Source organism: Salvia splendens, chromosome 20 (genome assembly GCF_004379255.2).
Source record: "Salvia splendens isolate huo1 chromosome 20, SspV2, whole genome shotgun sequence".
In the NCBI taxonomy this organism is placed as follows: domain Eukaryota; kingdom Viridiplantae; phylum Streptophyta; class Magnoliopsida; order Lamiales; family Lamiaceae; genus Salvia; species Salvia splendens.
The window spans coordinates 1522691-1550672 of NC_056051.1; the positions used below are offsets into that span (position 1 = coordinate 1522691).

At 33.7% G+C, this 27982-nt stretch overlaps 3 protein-coding genes across 4 annotated transcripts; 2 read left to right on the forward strand and 1 right to left on the reverse strand.

The window, feature by feature from the left end:
• Positions 1-658: 658 nt before the first annotated feature.
• On the reverse strand, positions 659-967 carry LOC121782718 (auxin-responsive protein SAUR50-like). Its single transcript, XM_042180667.1, has one exon. The coding sequence runs from the start codon at positions 965-967 to the stop codon at positions 659-661; it is 309 nt and encodes a 102-aa protein (XP_042036601.1).
• Positions 968-10356: 9389 nt separating this feature from the next.
• LOC121782719 (putative late blight resistance protein homolog R1B-16) lies at positions 10357-13080 on the forward strand. Its single transcript, XM_042180668.1, has one exon. The coding sequence runs from the start codon at positions 10357-10359 to the stop codon at positions 13078-13080; it is 2724 nt and encodes a 907-aa protein (XP_042036602.1).
• A 4640-nt stretch (positions 13081-17720) lies between these two features.
• LOC121782168 (5'-3' exoribonuclease 3-like) lies at positions 17721-27929 on the forward strand. Of its 2 annotated transcripts, XM_042179900.1 has the most exons (23): positions 17721-18180; positions 18541-18643; positions 18740-18816; positions 18889-19080; positions 19190-19309; positions 19399-19461; positions 19689-19838; positions 19920-20084; positions 20904-20981; positions 21349-21435; positions 21719-22006; positions 22240-22335; positions 22894-22989; positions 23147-23217; positions 23750-23878; positions 23949-24025; positions 24111-24151; positions 24246-24320; positions 25090-25247; positions 25816-25920; positions 26022-26097; positions 26815-26894; positions 26972-27929. In XM_042179900.1, exons 1-23 carry the CDS (start codon positions 17977-17979, stop codon positions 27657-27659), a joined length of 3219 nt encoding a protein of 1072 aa, XP_042035834.1. In that variant the 5' UTR covers positions 17721-17976; the 3' UTR covers positions 27660-27929. The 2 variants fall into 2 exon arrangements, with proteins under 2 accessions (XP_042035834.1, XP_042035835.1); XM_042179901.1 differs by lacking the exons at positions 17721-18180; positions 18541-18643 and having other exon boundaries at positions 18741-18816; positions 18893-19080.
• The last annotated feature ends 53 nt before the right edge of the window (positions 27930-27982 follow it).

Genomic DNA, 27982 nt, shown 5'->3' on the forward strand with positions numbered 1-27982 from the left:
AATTATCGACATTGTATTGAAAATATCATGCATCCATTTCTCAGCCCTTGCCAATTTGTAATTCTCAGTTCTAAATTTTTAAAATTATGTCAAAATTAAGGCTCCAAAATGGACGCATGATATTAAAAAAATAATATTTTAAAATTATGTTTACCCTAGAAAAATTGGAAAATCACTCAGCATGATATAAATTTGACGTCAGATGCAGTGGCATAGCACATGGGAAATATATGCCAAAAAAATAGACAACACAATCTATCACTATCAGATTTCATATTTACTTATATTGTCATTGGCTTCTTTTTTCTCCTGACTTGTTTCTCTCTAATTAAAAGGTGTCAAATGGTCCAATTATTTATCTATTCCATTCGTCATCTATTAATCACTCATCCTCTTCCAATTAAATGTAGAATAATAATTGCATGTAAAAGAGAGAAAATTGAATGTAAAAGAAATCAAGAAATGGAATAATGTTACTCATCTATTTTACTATTACTCCAACATGGTACAAATCAAGCCTGTAATCAAAACTAATTACAGCCAAACAACCACTGCTAGAGCAAAAATTGACCAAATATTTTCCAAATTCCTATATCTCCTAATCCATTTTTCTAGTCTAGTAGTACTATAAATAAATTGAAGCACAAAATTTATTTTTCTATCTAAGGAATGACTGGAATACTTGTTCATCACAAGGAATTGTGAGCCCCATGTCGTGATCGAATCCGAACTCTTCCTCAGCTCGGTGAAGCAGGCTCACGAATTCCGGCCTGTTGAGAATCGAGATAGGAACGATGTATCTGGTCCTGTTCACGCCCACGTACACCACGAAGTGCCCCCTTGGCACGTCCAAAGGCAGCCCCTCGTCGTTTTCGTACCCGTGCCTTTTCCCTATGCTCGAGCACCGCTTCATGATTTGCTTGATCATGGCTTTTTGTGTGAGTTTGTTTGATTTTCTGATGGCCATTGTAAGTAACAAAGTGATCAATTTAAAGAGAGAGAGAGAAGTTTAAAAGAAGGGTGTGGTGAGAAAGTAATGAGGGTGTGAGTTATTTATATATAGTAGTACTTATATTTAAAGTTGGGAGTTAATTAATTAGCTTTGAAAATTAAAATGGGTTGATATATTTATTAATTTTGTTTTTTGGTAGTATAAAATTGGAAAAACAAGGGCATGTGGGGGCAAAAGATGAGACCATGAGTGTTTTTGGGTTGTGTGTATAAACATGATGCCATTGGGTTTACTACTTCTTGTTGCCTTTAACCAAGACAATAGGGACCCTCATTTGTTGAGTTTAATTTTAACCCTCTCTTCAATAATACTATTACTACTATTCTCTACCTCATCTTTTTTCATTTACCTTGGTTGCATCATATCTTCCATCTAGAGGAAGCTTCCTCGAAATTTAGTTATATTTTAAATATTTTCCTTTTTCTTTAATTAGAGAAACTTCCGTTATATCTGGCGACGACAACCAAAATGAATGACATAATTGGTTCGTTGATCAAGGCTGCTATGGATCTAATCAATCTCACATTCGATGTAATTAATATATTGTTTGGAGTTATCACTCCAGGTTCAGCTCAACCGTTTAAACCCCACTCGATCGACGATGCCCGAAGGGTATACATCCCTGAGACATTCCATGCAAAAGTCAAAATGAACATCCATCTTTCCGATGAATTATGCTCACACGACATATGAGCACAATACACTCTGATGAAACATAGTGGATTTTTGAAGTGTACACCGACATCAGAAAAGTGCAACCGTGCTCTCGTGATTCAAACAACGATTTAGGAGGCGAACTAAGGCGAGATGTATAATTTTAGGATATTTAATTATGTATTTTTAGTTTTTTTAAAAAAATTATGGTTTAGGATTTTGGTTAATTTTAATTTAATTAAAATTAAAAAAATAAAATACTTTAATAGATGAGACACCTAAATAATAGAAAGAAATAGATGAATACGTGATACGATTGTGATGCTAAGTGATAAATAAAAATTTAATAAAAAGAGTGTAAGACCTATCTAAAAATGGTTAATGAGTAATGGTTACGTGTACCCAAAAATTTAAAACTACTCTAAAATTGTCCATGTACAAAAAAAAGTGTGCGTCGTAGTCTAATAATAATTTCTCTTAAATTGTTTCCATATACTTGGATAAGCAGTTAATTTTCAATCTCATCTCGCAAAATTTATCTCAAACATTTTCGTCAAAAATTATTTTACGTTTTTGAATGAGTTAATATTTTAAAATTGATAAAAAAAGGAGAATGCGAAATATAAAAAAGATTAAATTAAAATTCTTGAAAAATCGTCTATATTGTATCGAATTGATCTTCTTTGACTCTATTTTTTTTTTATCGAAATCCCCTATTTTATTCTTCTTTTCAACAAAAATAGCAATTTATATCTTGTAAAGGTACACATAGGCATAGAAATTTAAAAAAGCTAAGAAAATTAGCCATTTTTTCCCTGAGATATTATCTTTCCTTAACTAGCGAGTTCAATATTGAATTACCTCATAAATAGAAGAATTCACAGCTAAGAACATGTTTGGCTCTGGGTTTTGCTTTAAATAATAAAATTCAATTCTTAATGGGTAAATTGTTAGACCTCTTTATTATGGTTTTTACATTAGTGGCTATTTAATATCTTTATTATCATGAAATTGCTACTTAATTAGCCACTACTTTTAAATTCACCCATCCAAAATATCATCTTCAAGTTGACTTTTACTATTTCTTTTTTTTTTTGGTTAGACTATTCCTAATTCCTTTGGGTAACAAAGGCTGAGCATTTTCTTGAATTCGATTAGTTTTAAATTTTTTTTAATTCGGTCTGTTTATTATGTACACATACAAATAAAGCAAATTATTAAAAGTGATTCTTTTCCTTAAGAATCGATAACACACTTTCTTTCAAATTCATAGTTAATTTGGAAGCAATTCAATTTGAGACCGACAGGGAAGGGAGAGTGATGAGATAAGGAGAGGTATATCAATTGAGTGATTAAATCATTTTTCATCTTTGTAATTTCCATGGGTATATATTGGTTCACTTTTCAAATGCTTACCTTCTCATTTATATGTTGGAAACCACCCAAGATTGGAAAGCATCACATGGAGTATGATTATTATCACTAACCATCAACGTTTATAAAATATATAAATATTATTTACATCGTACCAGAAGTCAACTTTTATAATAGGTACTTAACATACAATAACTATTACAACAAAAGATATACATATGACAAAAGACTGCATCAACAAGGATGCATCGTTGATGAAAAAATGAATGAAGAACCCACATAAATCCTTTATCAGCTAATCTATAGCACACGCAACACTTTAGCAATAGTTCTTTAACAAATGCTCCATCCGTCTTCTAATAAGGGTTCTATTTTTCCATTTCTATTCATCTCACAATAAGATTTCTATTTATTTTTACCATAAACGGTAAGTATGTCTCGCATTCCACCAACTTATTCCACTAGCATTTTATTATAAAACTAATATATATATATATATATATATATATATATATATATATATAAATGTAACTCATATTTGACTAACTTATTAAATCCACTTTTCTTTATATTTTTTAAAACTCATGCCCAAACCAAGTAGGAGTGTAGGACTCAACGGAGAGACTATTAAACACATTAATTTAAAATTCATTTCATCTTTCATTATACATTTATTTTATTAACCAATCGTCTATGTAATTATTATATATCAGTTCTTCATTAATTCCTAAAAACAAACAAAAACTTTTTCCTTATGTATAGCACATGACCAAAAACCAACAACACATATTCATAACGACATTCAAAAAGTCACAACAAAGCTCAAGAATATTTATATTCACATCTATAAAAAAAATTCATAATGAATAATATTAATGTATATGTAGTGATAAAAGCACCACAAGCAATTCACATCAGCATCAAGCAATTGCACATAATCAAATCTAACATCAACGAACATACGGACGCAGAAATATTTATTGATAGGGGCTAAAATTTCTAAATGTTGTATTAAAGTACGTATATTTTTTAGTAATTTAGATAATTTGTAGGGACTTTTACACTATAATTTACACTAAATTTGAAGAAATTTTAAAAATAATTAGTAGAAAAAACTTTAAAAAAAATATTCATTGAGGGCTTAAGCCCCTCCCCCAATACACATAGGTCCGCCCATGCATGCATGTCGCATCAATAAGCCACATCCACGTATGCTTCGAGAGTCCTCCTAGCATGCTCGCCTTAATCGGACTGATCGATCTTTGAACTCGCACGAGTGTACGGCTTGTTGTGAGATTATTTATGACTGTGCATGGTTTGATATTTTAAATTCATAGTGAAAAAGAAAATGAATAATCAATTAAGGATATGGAATTTTCCATGGTCTTGAACTAAGAAATCAACTAGTACAATGGGGCCAAGAAAAGAAGTGTGTTTTGAACCATCCCATGTTCTGTGAATGAAATTTGTTGCTGGTTTTGACATTTAAACACTTAGAAAATACATACTATAATACTAAGGCCCTACCATTAAATCCTCAATGAATGCCAATCGTTAGTAATGATCTAATATAATCCCACATCCAAATTTGAGGGTTGGATCTTCACCTCCAAACTATATACTATAATCATTCTTTTTGTCCTATTTTGTGGTACAATTTATTAGTCCTTTATGGATCCCTATACTTTCGGAAAAGATTAATTCAACAATCAAAATCATCAATTTTACGAGCCATATTATGACATTGACATCAAATTATTTCATGATATTTGGCGATAAATATTGTAAATGAACCGACATGAATTATTCGCCAAATCAAATGTGAAAACAAGGAGGAATTTTTTTATTTTTTTTAATGTTTTGTATGAGAAATAATGTAATTGGCTTGTCAACATGATGACCATGTTACCTTTGCCTCCCTTTACACTTGTAAAGACAACAATCAAATGTACGAGTTATGTCAGCCAAACCCCATGCCTGCTTATTCAATCCAAGAAATTTTTCCAAACTCAACCACCTCCAAAATTGTAGAAGTTAACGAAGCTTTCTTGGTTTGGTGAATAGGGTAGTACGCAAGTTGTCAATCCTTCTGTGTGCGTGTCTTGACATAGTGGTAAAGTAGTTATGTATGAGGCCAAAGGTCTGGTGTTCGAGTCCACTATGACGCAACAATTAAATTTTGATTCATTTATCAATAAAAAAAAAGTTGGTAATCCTTCTTTAGATTGACAAACTTAATTTTTATAAATGGGTGATAGTGAATTTTGAAGAAATTCTTGTGTTTTGCACATAAACTTTAAAATCCATTCGACATTATTGAACTTAACATGGTCGCCTGAAAATACTAGGTCGCCAAATCGATAGACCTAACTTACCTCGACATCTCCGACTTCAAACATGACCATGGGCGGACCCAAAGTGTAAGGGGGTGGGGCTTAAGCCCTCAATGAAATATTTTTTAAAACTTTTTTCTATTAAATTTTTTTGGAATTTAGTCAAGTTTAGTGTAAGTTATAGTGTAAAAGCCCCTGTAAAGTATCTAAATTACTCAAAAATATATATTAAAATAAAATTTAAAAATCTCAGCCCCTATCAATGATTATTTCTGCATCCGCCCCTGAACATAACTAGCCATATTCAACCTCCTTAAGGAAAATAAACAAATGAGAACTCAAATATGAAGCATAGACTGATTAGGATTGTCATGAAGATTGAAAAAACATAATGTGAGAAGGATGAGAGATGGCCCATTTACAGCTAAGATGTGGGAAGAGGAGAAACAAAGGACTTACGGATGTACCTCAACCATTGATACCTCATCACATGTAACGATTACTACACGCATTATCACGTCTAATTGACTAGTGATGTGGCATCATTTGATATCGAACGAGTGATGTAGTATCATTAGATGTCGACATGAATTCCTAATAGCGTTATCACGACTAATTGACCAGTGATGTAGTATCATTTGTTAATCAAATCTCGTATTTAATGAAAAGATTAGATGTTAATTAGGATTATGATAGATTTGAAGATATGTAGATGAGTGTGAATGCAAATGGTGGATGTGTAATTAGTTAAGTGTACGCAAGTCAAGATGTTAGCGGCAGCCGGCCATATATATGTTTGGACAAACTATTTTCCAGCTGGGCCAAACAACATTTAATTCTATGACAAATGTGTACATATATTATTAAAGATAATTGAATATGTATTGCTGGTTTTGATTGTATAATCTACTATTATCAATTTATCATCGAAAGTATTGTTGCTATAGTACATCATAAGTATTACTATGATGAAAGATGCAATTTTATATATACATTGACATATTATGTAGACTTCATTATTATTTTTATATCGATTGTGTAAGACGGTAAATGTGAGGTTTATAGATTAAATAGACATTCTATCCAAATATTAGTGTTTTATTTGACTCAACGATTTTGAAATTGTGGCTCATATAATGGTTTCCTAGGAAATGAGCCTATCGTGATCAACACACTCATTGCCAACAAAGTCATTAGCCTCTAAGGAGTACTCCCTCCGTCCCAAGGAAGATGACCCCTTCATTAGGCAGCATGGAATTTTGATGCAACTTTATTTTGTATGTTAAATGAAGAGAGTAAATTAAGAGAAATAGAATAAAGTAGAGATAAAAGTTTTCACTTTAGTAATGAGTCATCTTGATTGAGATAAACCAAAAAAAGTGGATCATCTTCAGTGGAACAGATGAAGTATTATTCTACATCGATTGTATAAAACAACAAAAACAAATGTGTAGTTCATAGACTAAATGAAGTGCTTATCTTTTTATAGACTGGTCTTTAAAATAAAACTAAAAAAAGTGGATCATCTTCAGTGGAACAAATGAAGTATTATTCTACATTGATTGTATAAAACAACAAAAACAAATGTGTACTTCATAGACTAAATGAAGTGCTTATCTTTTTATAGACTGGTCTTTAAAATAAATTCTCATGTTTAGCTCTTTCTCATTATCATGATTCTATGTTTTGAAAACATTTGTAAATTTAAAAAATAATGAAAAAGTATTCTAATGTTCAAGAAACGTTCCTATGAGAGTTGTGCCACATATCACTTCTATACGTGTGTGTGAGATAGAAAGGTGTTGCATGCTGGCGCTAAGGTAAGTGGACCTAGTAAATGGTCATGGGCCTCAAAGTTTAATGGGCTAAGAATGGTCATGGGCCTCAAAGTTTAATGGGCTAAGAATTTAGGAGTTAACTTTTCAATGGATCGTTCATTTGAATATGTTGTGAGTTATGAGGCGATTGTAGATGGAGATCTCCACAAAGTGTATCTTTTATATTCATCCAATTTCACTCCTTTCCGTTGTAATTCCTTTTGTAACGATCAAGGACAAAACAACTATTGAAAAGATTGATGAAGAATAAGGATTATAGCTTCTTACTGACTCAATTCTCACATCGGTTGTGAGAACAACTGGTGTGAGGTATATAGACTAAATGGTCTCTCTCTTCTAACAAGCTAGTCTTTTAGGCTGAATTCTCCTATTAGCTCTGATATAGTTACTCCCTCGATCCCTATTAGAAGTCTCATTTCTGGTCGGTACAGGGGTAATTGTTTGAGTGTATTATTTTATTGTTTTCAGCAATGACATTTAGTGTAATAGGATGAAAATTAAGGACAAAAGTTTATTGTCATTTCTAGTACAATATATTCCAAATGAGATTTTCGATGAGGACTATACGAAAATGACAATAGATGTAAGATCTTATATGTATAATACAATGGGATGATTCACTTTTGTTCTTCGTCTGTCATCCATTATCAGCGACAACTATTGCACCGCCCCTATTTGTCAACCCTTTAATTTCGATGTACAATTTTAAAATCATTTTATTTCTTGCTTATCCTTTATAAGTATAGCAAATACACCTAGATTTCTTCTTCAATATATTTGGACCATTAAAAGAAGAACTTCAAAATATTAATCAGATTCAAACACAAAGAAATGGAATGTCACAACTTGCCAACTTGCAATGTTTCAAAAAAATTCAAAATTGTATCCACTTGTTACTTATAAATTAAAATCCACCCACTGATTTGAATCAAATTGGAAATTTCCAAGATCCATATCAACCAACTTGATCATCGTTATTCATATTTTATTCTTCGATCAATGCATGAACTGGGAAAAATCAGCCCCAATCACCTTTGCCATAATTCATCATTTCAAGTCTCTCATAACTCATGTGTGTTATTAGAAGCTAAATAAACATTCTATCAAATTCTTATCCAACGATTCACATAAAAATAACATTGATACACTTTAATACACTACAATAACGTTATACAATGTCCATACTTCATACATTCAATATAGATAAGTGCAAATATTTTATTGATATTTTCACTTTAAATTTTTTTATGTGACCACTTCTAGCATTGAAGTATTCATACAACTGAGCCCATATTTCTTCTACATTATATTTGCACCATTAAAGAAAGGACTTCAAAATAGTAGTTAGATTCAAATAAAAAGAAATGGAATTTAATTTGACATCTTCCAGCTTGCAATGTTTATCAAAAGTCATAAATTACCAACTTGGAATGCAAACTTGGTGCCTTGCTTGTACAAAACCTTCATACCCATTGTTTTGAATCTACTCAGAAATTTATAATATCACACCAATTACTATGAAAATGGGTAGGCCTTGTTGGGTAGATGGGTCCAAATAAAAACATTTTTAAAATCAGAAATGAGAAATTATATTTATACTCCCTCCGTCCCCGAGAAATAGGAACTTGACGACACGGATTTTTATATGAAATTGACAAAGTACGAGAAATATAAATAAAAATTATTAGAGTATTGTTAGTGAAAAATTAGGTCCATCTCTTAAAAGATGAAATTTGTAAAAATGGAAGTTGACTAATTTTGTGAAACAGATCAAAATAGAAAAAGAAAACTATTGTTTGGGTACAAAAGGAATATTAAATTATATACTTCTTTTGTCCCACTACAAATGATTGATTTCTTTTGAGCCTGAGAATTAAGAAAATATTAATAGTATTTATTAAGTTAAGTGCAGGGATAATAAAGTAGTAAAAAGAATAAATAGAAATGAGAAAATAAAGTAAGAGAAAGTAAATATGTTGATTTTGTTGAAAATAAAAATTAATCACTTGTAAAAATATAACAAAAAAAAGAAAAATCAATCAATTGTTGTAGTAGAACTGAGGGAGTAATTATAAATTATAAGTGACTTATTTTTCAGTTGCATTAGTTCTACATAGTATGGGGCTATGGGTATATAAATATATTTTTATTTTATTAGTTCATTGCCTCTTTTATAGATACAGTAATTGATTTCCACGATATCATTTTTGAAATTATTTTATTTCAACCTCTCATAGAAAGTATTGTTAAAATATGCAAAGGTTTCTTCAATAATATATTTAACTCTTTTTCGACTTGTTAGACAAAATCTACCCATTGTTTAGAATCCACTCGGAAATTTCCAAATATTTATACCAACCACCTTGATCATCATCACTAATCATATTTTATACTTTTGAGTCATTGATACATGAATTGGGACATGAAAAATAAGCAGCCATCATCATGCAATAGCTCATCATTTCAGCTTTAAGCATCAGCTAGTCACATAAATATGTCCTATTTATTAATTAATACTTAGACTGATTATCTTTTACTCATTCGTCCGAATAAATAGGAAACATTTATTTTATATATAATTAAAAAGAGGATAAAGTAAGAGAAGAAAATATAGAGAGAGTATTATTTTCATTTTAGGAAACGTTTCATTTGTTATGGGACAGTCCAAAAAATAAAAACATTTCATTTTTAATGGGACGGATGGATTAGTTTATACACTACATTGATACACATAAATTTTATTACAATGTGCATCTTTTATACATTAAATCTGGAAAAATACAAATACTTTGTACATCCAATCCAATCAATTCTAACATTTTGTTTTAAAAAAAGTTTTTATTTGAACCTTTTCGATAGAAATATTCTTTAAAATATACCCATACTTCTAATACTCATATATCTGCACTACTACAAAAAACCAGCTCATAATAAATGGAATATGCCAGCCTGCTTGGGATACAATCTTGGCAACTTGCTTGTACAAAACCTATCCACTTTTTGAATCTACTCAGAAAGATCATAAATCATATTTTATCCCTATTTGCCTGAATTTGGACATGATAAATCTGAATCACCAACACTATCATTCATCATTTCAGCCATCATAACTCATAAGTGTATTCTTCAACATTGTGTTAGTAATATGGCAGCCTATGCAGCTTTGGTTTCTCTAATGAATATCATTGATGCAATAGAACACCATCATTCCCCACCCATCTCTCTCCACAAACACCAAATTCAATCTCTCACTGAAAATGTTACCTTCCTGCAAGAATTTCTCAAAGATTACAAGTCCCCTGTTTCTGACACCGACGAAGCGGATCCATTGGAGATGCGGATTGCTGACGCAGCTTATGCTACTGAGGATGTTATCGAATCTCATATTGTTGACAAGATTCACCTCAGTAGATCCAAACTCAGGCGCTTCTTCAACTTCTTTCGAGGTCCCAAGGATCAGAGAAATGCCTCATCAAAAAAAGATGATGATGAAGCGGTCAAGCTGTATCGAGCGGTACAAAATGTGATAGAGGAAATGAATCGGATCAAGGAAGTGGCAATGGAGACCAAGACGGAGAAGGTGGTGGTGGTGGTCCGTGATCAACCGCTTGGATTTGTCTCTTCTTCCAGTAGGAAGAAGAGTAGTGGCATGATGGTGTTCTCTGATGATGTCTTGCACGGGATCATGGAGAAGCTCATGTCAAACGAATCCGGTCGCCAGGTCATCCCCATCACCGGTATGGGCGGAATAGGTAAGACCGCTCTTGCTCAAACTGTATATCAAAAAAAAACTATCACGGACCATTTTCATATTTGTGCTTGGGCTACTATTTCCGAACAATACAACACAAGAGAAATTCTATGTGAGCTTGTTTCTCAAGCCACTAAGAAAGACAAGGAAACTCTTAGTGAAAGGAGTGAAGAAGAATTAGGGTCAGAGCTCCGCAAATATTTGTGGGGTAAAAGGTTTTTAATTGTAATGGACGATATGTGGAACATTGAGTCTTGGGAAAGTATTCAACATTACTTTCCTGACAATGGGAAACATAGTCGAATAATGGTGACAACTAGGATCTCACAACTGAGTTCCCGGTTAAACAATCAGTACAGCCATCAAATGGAATTTCTTGATGAGAGTAGTAGTTGGGTCTTGTTCTCTAAAACTGTGTTTGGAGAGGAACCTTTTCCTCTTGAATTGGAGAAAATTGGAAAAGAAATTGCATACAATTGTAGGGGACTTCCTCTATCAATTGTTGTAGTTGGTGGTCTTTTGAAAAATATTGAAAGCACCCAAAAAAGTTGGGAATCAATAAGGAACAACTTAACTTCAAGAGTAAATTTAGACAATAATAAGCATTGCTTAAAATTGTTGAAAATGAGCTATAATCACTTACCAGTCTACTTGAAGCCTTGTTTCTTATACATGGGTGTGTTTGAAGAAGATGATGCAATTCGAGTCTCAACCCTCGTTAAGCTATGGGTTTGTGAAGGATTTCTTAAACCTGTGGATGGCCAAAGTTTGGAAATGATGGGGAAAGTGTTATTAAAAGACTTAGTGGATAGAAATCTTGTTTTAGTGGATGAGTTGGGGTCTACTGGAAACATAAAACGAGTCAAAGTTCATGATTTGCTAAGAGATATATGTCTGAACCAGGGCAAGAAAGAAGGGTTTTATCATGTGATAGGAGAGTCTAGTCCTCGAGGCATAAATAGCCAACGTCGCGTTGTTATACGCAGAAAGACTTCAAAGGTGAAAGTGCTTTACGAGTTGCAATCTATGTCGCATGCTCGCTCAATCATTCGCGAGCATGGGAAACTTCCTAAGGGCCATAACTTTAGATTGTTGAGGACAATACATGCATACAAATTTCGTTATTACAACGACGAAAGCTATGTGAATTCTCGCGTGTCTGGGTATGTTAACTTGCGGCACCTTGCTGTTGAGATTGCCAGGATGTCCTCAATTTTTTCTTCGTTCGGACACCTTTGGAATTTGCAGACTTTGATTGTTTCTTGCGAGAGTGAGTCTACTGCGCCTACAGAGATTTGGAAAATGCCTCAACTCAGGCATATTGCTATGAAGGGGAGAAGATTAATTCTTCCAGATCCTTCAACTGATGATGTTGTCATGGAGAATCTAATGGTCCTTACGGGAGTACTCAATTTCAAGTGCGACGAAGAGGTGGTTAAGAGAATTCCCAATATCAATAAGTTGGAGATAATGTATTCAGGGAGAAAGGGAATGGAGCATGATGATTATTATTGTTTGGCCAATATTGAATGTTTGAGTAATTTAGAATACCTCCACATCTCACTTTGGTTAGATTTTAGAGGAAGTGACTTGTATAAGCTCATGTTTCCACAAAACCTTAAGAGCTTGACTCTTTCGGTAAACGGTGGGTTTGAATGGGAAATGATGTTGGAAAAGATCGGTTCATTGCCCCTTCTTGAGAAGTTCAAGTTGTGGCTTGGATGTTTTGGAACAGGAAAGTGGGAAATATGTGAAGGTCAATTTCCTAGCCTTAAATACTTGGGATTATTTTCGTGCGCTAGCCTAAAACACTGGACTACAGAAGAAGACTCCATCTTTCCACATCTCGAGAAGCTTTATCTTTTCAATTTAGAAGGGTTGGAGAATATTCCACATGAAATTGGATGCATACCCACGCTCCAAAGCATACAGATGGTTGATTGTCGCGAATCAGTGGTGAAGTGTGCGAAAGAGATTGTAGAGGAACAAATGGATTTAGACGGGGACGATCTTTCCTTTAATGTTAGCGTTTGGCTTCCACTTTTTAAGAACGAAGAAGCAGTGTTGCGAGAGTTGCAGAGCTTGTCAGGTCCCAACTTTGAAGTTGCGTATTCCTAACTAGGGTTATGTACTTATGTTTACTAAATATTGAGTTTGAGATTCTTTTCTTTTCAGAACATTGCATTGTTATTGTATTGTATATGTTGCATTTTCTACGAATTCTATGTAAACTTATCAAATATATTTGCAATTGAATAATGGTGTATCACGTGTTTATATAATCTATTACTCATACTCATAAACTTTAATGACTCCCATGTTATTGCATTAAATGTAGGGCTTCGATTATCTTGTAACCTTTTTCATTTGTTATCAAGTTTTTCTGTTTTAATTTAACTACTGGAGTATATCACACATGCGTTACAAGATATAATGTATTTCAAAATATAAAATTATTAAGGTCTTTTAGTTTTAGATGATTTTCCCGATCATTTTTCGTACTAAAAAAAATGCACACCAAATTTAAAATTTTTGCAATACAATATACAAAAAACTATGTTAACACAATTTTAAAATGCAAAAAAATAGTATAAAATATTAATTATACATCACCAATATCCCAAAATTCCGCAAAACAGCATACAAAAATTATATTCACAGTGCACTGCAAAAAAAAACGTACTCCTTCTGCCCTTCATTTTTGCATTCATTTTTTTAAAAATGATATACAATGATTAAAGTGGATAGAATGTAAAATAAAAAAAAGAATAATGTAGGGAAGACTCGGTTACTTTACATTCTCTTTACTTTAACTATTTTATACTAGTATCATATTTTTAAAATGAGTGAAAAAATGAAATGTCTTGCTTATGGTAGAACGAATAGAGTATACTTATTAATATTAATTTGAAATACAAATATATTTTTAAGAAAATGTAATTTAAGATAACGGTTTTTCGTATAGAAGCAATTTCATTTGAATATTAAATTGACAAAATATGCTGTAATTTAATTTAATAAAAATAAATATAAATAAAGAAGGAACATTTTTTTCAGTCCGCGAACTTTGCCAAGGTATCAATTTTGGTCTGTAATATTTGAAAATATCATTTAAGGTCCATTATTTTCGACATAATGTCGTGTGGGCTACTTTTTCACTATTTCAAATTTTTTGAACGAAAGTATCATCTAGCCCATAAGGGCATTTCAGTCTATTTATTCTTTTTTCTTTATTAAAATGTTTTAGTTTATCTCTTTTACTTTTTTTGCCACTCTCTTCTTTCTCTTTTTCTTTTGTCTTTCCCACATTTTTTTATCTCTTTTTAAAAAGAGGCAAAAAAAATTAAGGATAAAATTAAATATTTTAGTAAAGAAGGGAGAATAAATAAACTAAAATAAATGCCTTTCATGTGCTTGAGGTTATTTTTGTCCAAAAAAAAGTTTGAAATAGTAAAAAGTAGCACAAACTATATTACATTAAAGTTAATGGTCTGAAAAAATATTTTCAAATATTACGGACCAAATTGATACCTTAGCAAAGTTCGCAAACCAAAATATTTTTTCCTCTAAAATAAAAATAATCTAGAAGAATAGATACAATAATAACTAGTACTCCCTTCGTCTGCCAAAATTTGGCACATTTTGCCATTTTGTCCTTAATTAATTACACATTTGTTTTATTCCATTTATAGTAAGCGGGCTCCATACTCCACTATCCCATTACACCCACATTCTACTACTTCCTTCGTTCCTTGTTAATAGAGACATCTATTTTAGGCGCGGAGATTAAGAATAGTGTGTTAAGTGGGTAGTGAATAAAATAAGAGAGATGAAAAGAGAATAAACTAAGACGGGGAGTTAATTTTTGCTAAATATAAAAATGACTCAATTATATTGGAACTTCCCAAAATAGAAAATTGACTCAATTAACAAGGAACATGTGGAGTATAAAATTAATACTCCCTCTGTGCCATAAAATAATCTTCTTTTTCCATTTTGGGCCATCCCATAAAAATAGGCATCTTCATTATGAGGTAAACCTCATTCTCCATTAACAATACTTCAATCACTTTTTCTTTCTACATCTCTCATATTTACCAATTTTGCATAAAACCCGCGTCATACCAAAAGTCCCCTATTTTTTTGGATGAAGGGAGTAATATAAAAATGAGATCCACATTTCCACTAATTTTTCACTCATTTCCAATATAAAGTCAAATAATAATTTCCTAAAGAGTAAAAGTCAATTTTGGTTCTAAATATATAAGCAAAATACGAATTTGGTCTAAAATATTCACTTGTTCAAAAACGGGTCCATAACAAAATAAAATATCGCTAAAGTATTCCTTTTTTTATAGTTCCGTTAAAAAACTACTCCCTCCGTCCCCGATTAGGAGTCACTTATTGTTATGGCTAGGGCTTTAAGAAAGAGTTGAAGTGTGTAATAAATGAAGTGAGATGATGGGGTGTGTAATAAATGAAGTGAGATGGTAGAGTGTGTAATAAATGAAGTGAGTTGGTTGAATGTGGGTTCCTTTTGACTTTTTGGATTTAAAAGATATTTTGGTTTATTTTAATATAGATAATGGCATTGTTATGTAATTTTGATGAAGAATGGGGTAAAATTGTATGACCAAATATGAAAAATTCTAAATGTGACTCTTAAACTGTGACGGACTTTTATGGAAAAAAGTGACTCTTAATCTGGGACGGAGGGAGTAATTGTCAACGCTAATTGCATAATGATATGACTGTTAGTTTTTTTATGGAACCGTAAAAAAAGGACTAGTCCGACAAGGATTTTTTTATGGATATGTTTTACGAATTTGCAAATAGTTTTCTTTTACTGCACTATATTGCCTGGGCTACTGCCTTAATTGCAATGTATATAATGCTAATAAAATGTGTGTATTTTCAAATTATATGTATATTACAATTATCTTGATCTTTTAAAGCCTTAACACCCAATTGACATTATATTAAAATGACCAAAAATCTTATTCTCTTGTCCACAAAGAATATGCACTTTGAGGATGGTAAAGTAAGAGAGATGTAGAGAGAAAAGGTAATTAAAGTATTGTTAGTGGAAAATGAGTCTCACCTTATTAGGGAGAAAATATTTTACAAAATTAGAAAGTGCATATTCCTGTGGGACGGACTAAAAAGGAAATAGTGTATATTCTTGTGAGACAGAGGAAGTATACCCTCTATTGTTTGATCAAAGAGTTCACATTTAGTCCTAGTTTTGATATCAAATTAGGATGCATTTTAACAATCCTATATATATATTATATAAGAAAAATATATTATGATAACAAATCTTACAAATATGAAATATTTGTGTTGACCAATTCGAAAGGTAGACTTTCAGAATTTTTTTATTGGATTTTCAATTTTCAAATTTCAGGTTTTGGAATTTTAAATTTCTATATTAATGTAATTTTAATTTTTTTGGATTAGATCAAATTTCATAGTTCGAATTTTGGATATCAGACAATCGAATCAGATTAGATTCATTTTTCATTAAATTTTGGATTTTCGGCGTCGAATCGAATCGAGCAAAAATCCGATTCCAAATTTGAAATATTACTTCATCCGTCTGTCATTAGGAGCGTGTAGAATATAAAATATTGCTTCATCCGTCTGTCATGAGGAGTTCCATTTCTTGGTGGCACGAGTTTTAAAAAATGTTAGAAAAGTAGGTGGAAATAGTTAGTAGAATATGAGTCTCACTTGTACATATTAGTTTAAATGAAATGTGAGTAGAATGTGAGACCCTATTACCATTTATAGTTATAATGTGACGGGACTCCTATTTACAGATGGACTAAAATGGAAAAAAACGGGACTCCTATTCATAAAATACTGTATGAGACATAATTGAGTGTAAGGGTAATAATAAAGTACTCTATAAGATACTCCACCCGTCCTATAATAATTGCCACTCTTATTGTGGGCACGAGTTTTAAGAAATGTAAAGAAAAATTGAATGAAAAAGTTAATAGGATGTGAGACCCACTTTTTTATATACATGTTTTATAATAAAATGTGAGTGAAGTTAGTTAGTGGAATGTGAAACCTACTTACCATTTATGATAAAAATGATGTGTGACAATTATTGTGAGATAAATTGAAATGAAAAAAAGTGACAATTATTATAGGACGGAAGGAATGCAAAATTTGTCATTTTTTTCATAAAAAACCACTTAAATAAAATGAGACAAACCAAATGAAATGCGACTAGAACATAGAGAGGTGCTGTACTAATTAAATCACCAATAACTAAATTGAAGAGTAAAGGTCAATTTTGCTCATAAACATATGACTAAAATATAAATTTAGTCCAAAACATTCACTTTTTAAAAAATAGGTTCATAACAAATGAAAAATGTAACTGAAATAGTCATTTTTTTACGTTTCCGTAAAAAAACTAACGGTCAACGCCAAACGCACATTGACATGAATGTTAGTTTTTTTAACGAAACTGTCAAAAAAAAGGACCAATACAATAAGAATTTCATTTGTTATAAACCTATTTTTTAAAAGTTAAATATTTTGAACCAAATTTATATTTTGATCATATCTTTAGGATCAAAATTGATTTTTACTCTTAGATGGAATCCAAATAATGAACCCAATGGATTAAGCTAAACTTCGACTTACTCGACTGTGATAATTATAGCCCACCAAATTAACTAAATTCGGGCCCAAAGTTTTAGCCCATTTCATGCTCTCTTATTCTCAAATTCGACCGCCAGCCGCCACCACCGCCAGATCCATTAACTACCTCTCTCGCCCGCTCTCTTCCATTTCGCCGACAAACCTAAATCCGTAATTTGCAAATCTTCCTCTCTCACTCCAAAATTCCTCGCATCAATCAATCAACGCCTCCGACCGGCCGTTGCCGCCGATTATCGGCCGGAAGATCCGTCACAGCAGCCCTGCCGAACAGCCAGCTGCCGACTTAGCACGGCTTCTGAAAACCATCTCTTTTCCTGACTCGATTGATTGACGATGGGAGTTCCCGCGTTCTATCGGTGGCTGGCGGAGAAGTATCCGATGGTGGTGGTGGATGTAATTGAGGAGGAGCCTGTCGAAATAGAAGGTGTTAAAATTCCGGTGGATACGAGCAAGCCGAACCCTAACAACATCGAATACGATAATATGTATCTCGATATGAACGGAATTATTCACCCCTGCTTTCACCCGGAGGATCGAGTAAGCATACGAATTTGAATAATTTGGTAGTTTCAACTTATTACGGCTCCAGGCACTTGTGCTGAACAAGCCGAATTTAAATAAATTCAGCCGTTTGTTGTCGTCACTTGTCACTCTACCTAGGAAATGATTGATTGCTATTTTTTTGTTGCATATATACTGATAAAATTCCTCAATTGTTACTCTTGAAATTTCTCTTGGCTAAGGAGGTATCAACGACCTGAAATTTATCCTTAGGATTTGGAGTCACTGAACTTGCTTTGCTTTTGAAGGACTAATTTCTGATTTACTTTAGCCTATGCAACAGTGTTCCTTTCTTTGTGACGAAAAATCTGATGATAAACTTTATGTATCGTGCAGCCTTCTCCGACCACCTTTGATGAGGTGTTTCAGTGCATATTTGACTATATAGATAGACTTTTTGTGATGGTACGGCCACGGAAGCTGCTTTACATGGCTATAGGTGGGTAAATAGGTTAAAATTCTTGATCAGAAATGGATAAGTTGCGAGTCTGATATTGGCAACTTTTATTTAACTCAAACTGGCACTTATTGTTAGATGGAGTTGCACCAAGGGCTAAGATGAATCAACAGCGGTCACGGCGATTCAGAGCAGCGAAAGATGCAGCAGATTCGGTGTGTCCCATGTTATGGTCTCATTACAAATATATAGTGTGAAGTATGTTTTTCTCATCATATGATTTCTAGGCAGCTGAGGAGGAAAGGTTACGTCTGGAGTTTGAAAAAGAAGGGAGAAAGCTTCCTCCCAAACAGGAATCCCAACTTTTTGATTCCAATGTTATTACGCCTGGAACACCATTTATGGCTGTTCTATCCGTTGCTCTGCAATATTACATTCACCTAAGATTAAACAATGATCCTGGATGGAAAAATGTCAAGGTATTGCTGTCATGGATTCAGCTATGCTTTCGCTTTTATAGCATGTCTAGATGTCTAGACTAGTAGAACTTCTTTAATGATTTATGCAAATTACTCTGCCTCCATGAAGGTTATCCTTTCAGATGCAAATGTTCCTGGTGAAGGGGAGCACAAAATCATGTCTTATATTCGCCTTCAAAGGAGTCTTCCTGGTTATGATCCAAATACCCGTCATTGTCTGTATGGATTGGTATGGCTTCTTTCTGTTTAAAATGTAGGCAATTTTCTGTGACTTATGCACTTCACAATAATTGATTATCATCACTTTCTGCATTGTAGGATGCAGATCTGATCATGCTTGCTTTGGCCACTCATGAAGTTCACTTTTCAATTCTTAGAGAGGTATGCCACTGGTTGCTTGACACTCTAACTTTACTTACTTTAATCACTTGATTTTGAAGCCCATTAATTCATATATTTTGAAAGATGTGACAGTTGAGTAAAAAATTTATGCTACAGTTGATGGGGTCATATGTTTATAAATATCTACAGAATTGGGTGTTAATCTCTCTCACTAACATTTAACTTTCGTCTTTATGACTATTATTTTTTCCAATTGTGATTGCAAGGTTGTGTTCACTCCAGGACAACAAGATAAATGTTTTCTTTGTGGTCAAGTGGGTCATTTAGCTGCAAATTGTGAAGGGAAGGCAAAGAGAAAGGCTGGAGAATTTGATGAGAAAGGTGATGCAGAAATTGTGCCTAAAAAGCCTTATCAAGTAAGTTGGAAATTACATGATAGAGCATCGTAATTATACTTGGGTGTGTGAATGCAAATGCTAATGTCGCCTTTCATGCAGTTCTTGAACATTTGGACTCTTCGTGAATACCTGGAATTTGAAATGAGGCTCCCTAATCTCCCTTTTGAGATTGATTTCGAATGTATTATTGACGATTTCATCTTCATGTGCTTCTTTGTTGGAAATGATTTTTTACCTCATATGCCAACGCTCGAGATTCGTGAGGTATGTTTCGTAGATTGTTTTGTGTCCAAACTAATGTGGTCCTTTTGGTTGATTATTTAATCCTTTTTTTGGAAAAAAATAATGTGATGACAGGGGTATTTTGTGGCCTGTTCATATGGTTTAACTGTAGTGAACCTAGTAAACCTTGACTTCCTTACTGTGGCATGCAATTTTATTTGACAACACAATGTTGAGATAGCTGAAGTAATGCTGGGAATAAATAATTGAAGAGCCTTATAGTTTCTTTATCCCTGTATGAATATGTGTATCATACGTTTTTGTAAGGTTTAACCAAGAGAACAATTGAAACCAACAGACTGACAACTACGGAGTGTAGAATGTAACCTGATAGATTGTTATTAAGATAAAAGATATTCAGACCACTGTCCATATATGATGACTGTGTTGAAAGTTCATAATATCTAGGTTGTATGATGGTTTTCTGGCATGGATAATACATCGGTGAAGAGTTCCTTAAGTTTCTAAGAAACTTAAAGCTCTTGATACTAGGTCTGTGCGCATTATGAAACTCGAACTTGAAGACATTGATTTCAATAATTGTTTATTTTGGTCTGGCTATTACTTTTTTAAGGAGAATATAAAAATGGTCATGCAACAACTGTTAATTGTAAGCTGTGTTCTTTTTGCATCTGTTTTACCAACTTATAATGCTAGTTTACCAGCTATAACCATTTCCAGTAGGTCTGGACACTGCTTTTACCTTACTGATTTCCTTCAGTCCTATCTACTTTCCCACAATAACTCACAATATTCATGGTGCTGCTAAATGCTAATTCTTCTAATCTTTTCAATGCACAGGGTGCAATCAACTTGCTCATGGCTGTTTATAAAAAAGAGTTGAGGGCTATGGGTGGTTACTTGACTGATGGAAGCAAGGTATGTTCATTATGGGTAAATTGTTTTATCACTTGAAAAATGCCATTTTATGAACCCTCAGACTCTACCAGCTATGGTTCTTTTTATGGTCGGTTGCAATATACGCTATTTGTTTGATAGTTGTCTGGTAGCCGCTTCAAGAAGAACAGTACAGGAATATTCCATCTGAGTGGATTCCAGAACAACTCTGCTGGTGATAACACCAAATTGAAAATGTGAAAAAAAAAATAGTTTGGTTAATCAAAGTTTGGATGGCACAAAACCAATTACCCTTGTGTTAGGAATTATGATTCTTTCTTATGTCTCCCATCATAGAAATACTTTTGAGACTTGATTTTTATATGCTATCATTTTTGTTTTTGTCCAGCCAAACCTTAGTAGGGTAGAGCACTTTATTCAAGCCGTGGGGTCATTTGAAGATAAAATATTTCAGAAACGGGCCCGGCTGCACCAGGTTTATTCTACCCCTATACCCCTATATTTTACTTACAACTGTGCTCATTTTTTTAGAGCATGCTCTAATAGTATAACAATCATTGCTGATTTTTCCTTTATATTCTTGTGGCTATACTTAGTTGTTTTGCTTGGCCCTGGAGTTGTTGAGATTTTCTTTAATCATGGTTGTCTTGATGAGCTTGCTATTTATTAAAGGACCACTCCCAGATGGAAGTAATTCTCCAGTCTGTCAACATTACACTATTCATGCTTATGTGAGTGTGTATAATTTATGTACGCAGAGACAAGCTGAAAGAATCAAGCGCGAAAAGTTTCAAGCTAAACGAGGAGATGATTGCGAACCAACAAACAAGCCAGATTCTTTAGTTCCAGTCACTCGATTCCATGGTTCTCGTCTTGCTTCAGGTCCTTCATCTTCACCCTATCAGCAGAAGGGCTCTTCATCTAACGCGAGACGTGATCAGCTTGGCCATGCTACCTCAAGCTTGCCTAGAAAAGTTGCACGGGTTGATCTTGGAGCCACAATAGGGGCTGCTATTGTTGAAGCTGAAAGTGGTCTAGAAAGTGAAGTATGATTCCTCTGAAAGGAGTAAAAGCTCATTCTTATTTCCATTTTCGAGATTTTTGGCAGTTTCTATCAGTCGGACTATCTTCTATGTTTTCATGTTATCATTGTTTTATGTTATAGAACATTTATGTTCATATGTAGGATCGTCCTTTATCTTATCATGTTATTGTTGTTTCTTTACAGAATATTTAAGTTCTAGACATAGTGACAAACTTATGATTATTCTGTGTGCAGATTCAAGATAACAAAGAAGAGCTGAAATTGAAGCTTAAGGAGTCACTTCGAGGGAAATCTGATGCTTTTAATCAGGAAAACCCAGAGGAGGATAATGTGAGCATTAGCTGAATTCTTTCCTTTGTACATACTTCATATTAAGTTCACACAACACATACCCTCCCCCAACCAAACTATGAAAGTATATGTTAGGCTTAGGTGGAATAAAGCTCTTAGTTAACAACATTTCAGTTTTTATTTAATTCTACGATCTCAGTCCATGTGTGTATTTAACCATTTATAATATCATCTCCAATTTAGTGAGTTATTTCCTTAGTTTAGGCTATCTATTTGCTTTGTTTCCCGCACTATTACTTTGTTTTGATTAGGAGACTAGTAATTCCTAACCAATGTTGGGCAGCATTCTGTGTCCCCCCCAGCTAAGTTCTCATCTTAGTTTTTGCTTACCCCACTAATTCTTTTGATCACTAAAAGTTGAAGAATTATATTGGAAAGCAAATACTACATTCTGTAATATTCTTTATCTAATTGTTAAGAGTTTAACCAACATAAAGTGTATGCCTTAGTTCCTATTGCTAACAAAACTTTATTCTGAAGATGAGAATTTTAAAACCTTGTTGATCTGGCGAATAATTTGTGAATTTGGTTTTTCAGGTCAGATTGGGGGAACCCGGTTGGAAAGAGAGGTACTATGAAGAAAAGTTTTCTGCAAAATCACCGGAAGACCTTGATGCTGTACGAAGAGATGTAGTAAGTTGTTCAACTGGTTTCGTTGACTGCTAAATGAGAATGTAATTAGGTTTTGAGATTTCTTAAAACATGCCCTGATTTCCATTCAGTGTTTGCTTCGATCCCTTTTAATTATATAGATGAGCAATGAGTTCACTAGCTTATTGATTTCTTACAGGTCCTCAAATACGTAGAAGGTCTTTGTTGGGTTATGCACTACTACTATGAAGGGGTTTGTTCCTGGCAATGGAAAGTTTCTGTCCTCTACTTCTGTTTTAATGTTTATCTCAAAGAAACTAATGACAAGTGAACTTCACTTTCTTGCTCAATTCTTTTCAGACACTTGGTTGTTGTGTCTTGTGTTTTGCCTTCCCTAACTGAGCATAATATCATTAAATAGCAACGCCTTATGCTTGAACAAATACTGACTGCTTAATTTACTGTTTGGCCAAGCTTCTAAAGAAATTATAAGCTGGGTTCTTGATCTATAAAAATTCAATTTTCAAGCTCTCTGATACAGATATCAAATAGGAGATATGATGCTACAACCTTCCTGACCATGCAACTCCTTCTACTTGCTTATCTACAAACACTTGGAATTTTATTACTACACACATTGTTTGCTGTTATTCTTTTACTGATATTTGAGGATCGAACATGTACCTTGAACTAGAAAGCTGTATTTTAAATGGAACTTATCCCCCTCACTTGTGTACTGTGAATTTCAAAACACGTTTCTTGTGTAGAACACTTGTCTTATAGAAAGCATATGTTTTTGCAGGTTTTTTCCTTACCATTATGCTCCATTTGCTTCGGACCTTAAGGATCTTGGACAGTTGAACATAAGCTTTGAGTTGGGAACCCCATTTAAGCCGTTCAATCAATTGCTGGGGGTCTTCCCTGCTGCAAGGTTGGATTTATGTTCTCTCATTGCTTTGCATACCTAATTGTTCTGGTGTTCTAACTGAGTTTATCTTCAGTGCTCATGCTTTGCCCGAGCATTACAGGAAATTAATGACTGATCCAAACTCACCAATATTTGACTTTTATCCTACTGGTACAAGTCTCTATACTTTTTTGACTAATCATAGTACTATGTTTTTATTGTAACCTGGAGAAGCAGTTTTTTGTCTTCTTTTTAGACTTTGAAGTTGACATGAATGGTAAGCGGTTCTCTTGGCAGGTATGTTCTCATGCAGCTGAATCTTACAATACCATTAATTTAAAATATCTGGCTTTGAATTTTCACTCATATTCTCTTATTTTATTGGGCTTAGGGTATTGCTAAGTTGCCTTTCATTGATGAGAGCCGTCTGCTTTCAGAGGTGGCGAAAGTTGAGCACACACTGACGGTACAGTAATGGCTTGTTCTAGTGATGTAACCGTGAATTTGCTTTAGGGAGGTCCAACTTACTAGATTATTAGTGTGAAATAAGTTAATGTACATAAGTACGAAAAATAAAAGTCATATCGTAAAATTGTTAATATACTAATTATCTTAAAGAAGTCAAAATATTCATCCAAGGGCATAAAATGATAATTTGTCCATGATTAACTTGTAGATTGAGCTTAGCAATTGTGCTAACAATTGACCCAACAAAAAATCTAGTGCTAAGTGATGAATACAATACTAAGAAATAAATGAATAATCTGAAATATTGATATATTCATTGTGGTACTAGTTTGAATACCTAAATTGGGAATCGAAAAAACTCCAAGAAAAAACTCTCAAGGAAAGAACTGATGATGAAAAAAGACTAAGATTTGACGATAGGCAGAAAATTATGGGCTTTTTTAAAAATAAAAATGAATAGGTGAAGGGTTAACTGGATCTTAATAAATTTTGAATGAATTTGACAAGGCTCGAGTGAAGAATGAAAGGCAAAATAATGCCTAGCATTGCTAATAAATAACGACGATTTGAATGTAACAATTGGCATAGAATTAAATATCTAACACTACTACTAATAATAAACCTTACATTTGGTATGTTTAAAATTTGAAGGGGGATACTAGTGCCTCCCTTTGTCTCCTTTTGGTCCTGTCTCTGGCCCCTTCTCCTTGATAGCGTGGTCATATTTTTGAGTGGGTCTTCCAACTAAGTTGAATGGCTACATGCAGGAAGAAGAATCTCGACGAAATAGTACAATGTCTGATATGCTTTTTGTGTCATTATCTCACACACTGTCGCCATATATATTTTCTCTCGATGATCGTTGTAAGCACATGACTGACAGAGAGAGAATTTCGGTGAAGGAGCGGCTTGATCCAGGGGCAAGGTTTACCTTCAAAGAATTAATTATTGCATGAACATAGGACATCTTTGTTGATTGTACATATATTTTCTACATGGTTGTGATCATCCTGCTTTATTTATATATAAGTATGTGCCAGAAAATCTACTGGATAACAATCTTAAATTGTATTTGATCAATATGTACACATTCTTTTGGTATTATTATGACTGATCTAAAACTTGCTATGCATTGCCTAGGAGAAGTTCTTACTGAAATAAAGTACTGCCTGGAAAAGAAAGAATGATATTTGTTCTAATAGATGCTACCTATTTCATTTCATTTCATTTTAAGATGTATTTCCTCCATTAGCAACTTAAATGGCCCCTTGTTGCTCGAGCTGAGTTGTGTTGGTGATTTGAACCTACTCCTGAGTTGTGCTCTAATTTATTAGTAGGATCAATAAGTCTATTCCTTTTGTCTTATGGAAATGCTTGTCTTGCAGCATCATAGGGCTGGCCTCTTGATGTTGGAATTTGACTAATTTCTTTTACTCAAGTTATGGTAAAAATCCTGTACGACTCTTTTTGATTTTATTTACGGCTGTATACAGTGGTGGAATGAATGGCTATATCTCTCTTTGTGCTGGAGATCCTTGCCCTCCTGTCTTCAGATCACCTATTTTGGGGATGGAAGATATTATGAACAACCAAGTCATGTAAGCTTCATAAAATTGCAATTTGGATTTTTTGGAATAATATGTCAGCTGGTTAGTTGCACTTATATTACTGTCTGACCATACAATGTTTTGGCATTCAGATGCTCTATATATAGGCTTCCAGACGTTCATAAACACATAGCCAAACCACTGCCAGGTGTTATTTTCCCAAAGAAGGTAAACTTTGAGAAAATTTGTTTGTCTAGTCTGTTTTGGTACCTTTTGTTTTATGGTCTTAGCAGCTATATTGTTCTACAATTTTTTCTTGAGGTGAACTTTCCCCTACCTGATGTTTTATGTGAAACAGGTTTAGGTTTTGTTAGTTGTTTGCTTGTCTTATAAATTTTGATGTCATGGTCTGTGTGAACTCACAATACTTCTTGTTGGGTCCATTTAATTTAACAGATTTTATTTGTAAAAAGTTTTCTTTTGTGGGACAGGCTGCATATAGACAGTCCAAAGTGGTATTATGCCACTTTTAATGGGGCAAAGGGAATACTATTTTTAGTATCAAAATATCCTGAACTCCTACATCTACTGGCATGATAGATTTCGTAATAATGTAATATAAGGGAATCACAGATGTACTTAGCGGGAGAAGGGAGTGCCAACTTGATGTATATTTGCTCACTCCCTAATTTCTCAAATCCATATTCATGCAATCATTTCATATTATCAACATCCATTTTTGATTCTCCAAACCCATCAACCAAATACCCATGGGTTACTGGTTATTTCTATCATTAAAGCTAGAACGATGCACTAGATAATAAACTTAATGCAAAGAAAGTAGAAAGTCTGATTTATTTTATACTTTCTCTGTTTTTTTGGCTTTCTTCACTGTATTCTTCATGGGAGTTGCTGCCTGATTCTTTTTTTCTTTTTATCATGTAGATTGTGACAGTTGGTGATCTAAAACCTGAACCTGTACTTTGGCATGAAGATTCTGGAAGGAGACCATTCGACAATGGAAGGTATTGTATTTTATCTGGTGTTAGTCTGAATTAGGTGGGTCTATCTAAGATGTATTAATGGAACAATCTCTTGGCAGGTACAACAACAACAACAACAATCACAACCACAACCACAACCAAAACCCAAATGGAGCCATATCTGGCCGACAGCTTGGAGAGGCTGCACATCGCCTTGTTCTTAACAGTCTGCAGCATCGTGAAGAGCACAATGGTCATGCTGGTCAAATGCATCATCCATATCCTCATGCTGTCGGACACAGACCTCAATATCAGCATTACCAGAATCATACATACCCAGGTGGAGAACATGCTGCGTTGCTAGCAAGTTCTGGCTATTCTCACCATAGACCACCAAGCTCAACGGCTTACAGACAACCTTATGTTTCACAACCCCAGAATCAACATATCAGATTCCAAAATTCTGGGAATGAGGTATACGAAGCTCCTCTCCCATATGCTAGGGAATACAACAGACATGGATACTACCCACCTCAACATAATGGACATGGATACGCCCCACATCCTACTGGGAATGGAGCTCAGGTTCCTGATGCTTATTTCCATCCACGACCTGGATACAGTAATTTAGAAGCCGATCAACCATATGGGAGTAATTATAATAACCATAGAGCTGGTAATTGGGTGCCCCCAATCAATCCGAATGCTGGCCGAGGATACAACAATCCTCGTCAAACTGGCAATCAGTTCTCAAGTTCGGATAGGGGAGGAGGAAGAAGGCCGCCTCAGTCTAATTATCGGAGGTAGTATGTCCCTAACCTAGCTTGTGGGAGCATGTTCTTGGTGTACGAGGGTTAGCTATAGAAATGTCATGATTCTATATTTGTATTCTATCGTCAATTAGTTTGAACTTTGAATGTAGCGGAAAAGGTCGATATTTTTTTAGGATGAGTGGCTCATATAGGAATGGCTTGTATGTTGTAAACGATTCCTTCTATATTCTTTTATTTTTGTTGAATGTTTTTCCTTTTTTGTTGTATAATACGAAGATTTATAAGCCTTTGCAGTTTTGAGATCTCTCTTTGGTTTGGCTTGGTTTGGTTTGGTTTGGTTTGATTTGGTTTGGTTTG

Excerpts from the sequence above, each read along its gene's own strand:
- LOC121782718 (XM_042180667.1), bottom strand. The coding sequence starts at position 967 with ATGGCCATCAGAAAATCAAACAAACTCACACAAAAAGCCATGATCAAG.
- LOC121782719 (XM_042180668.1), top strand. The coding sequence starts at position 10,357 with ATGGCAGCCTATGCAGCTTTGGTTTCTCTAATGAATATCATTGATGCA.
- LOC121782168 (XM_042179900.1), top strand. The coding sequence starts at position 17,977 with ATGGGAGTTCCCGCGTTCTATCGGTGGCTGGCGGAGAAGTATCCGATG. Across the intron at positions 19,839-19,919 it reads TGCCTAAAAAGCCTTATCAA|TTCTTGAACATTTGGACTCT; the intron begins GTAAGTTGGAAA and ends CCTTTCATGCAG. Across the intron at positions 24,152-24,245 it reads GTAAGCGGTTCTCTTGGCAG|GGTATTGCTAAGTTGCCTTT; the intron begins GTATGTTCTCAT and ends TATTGGGCTTAG.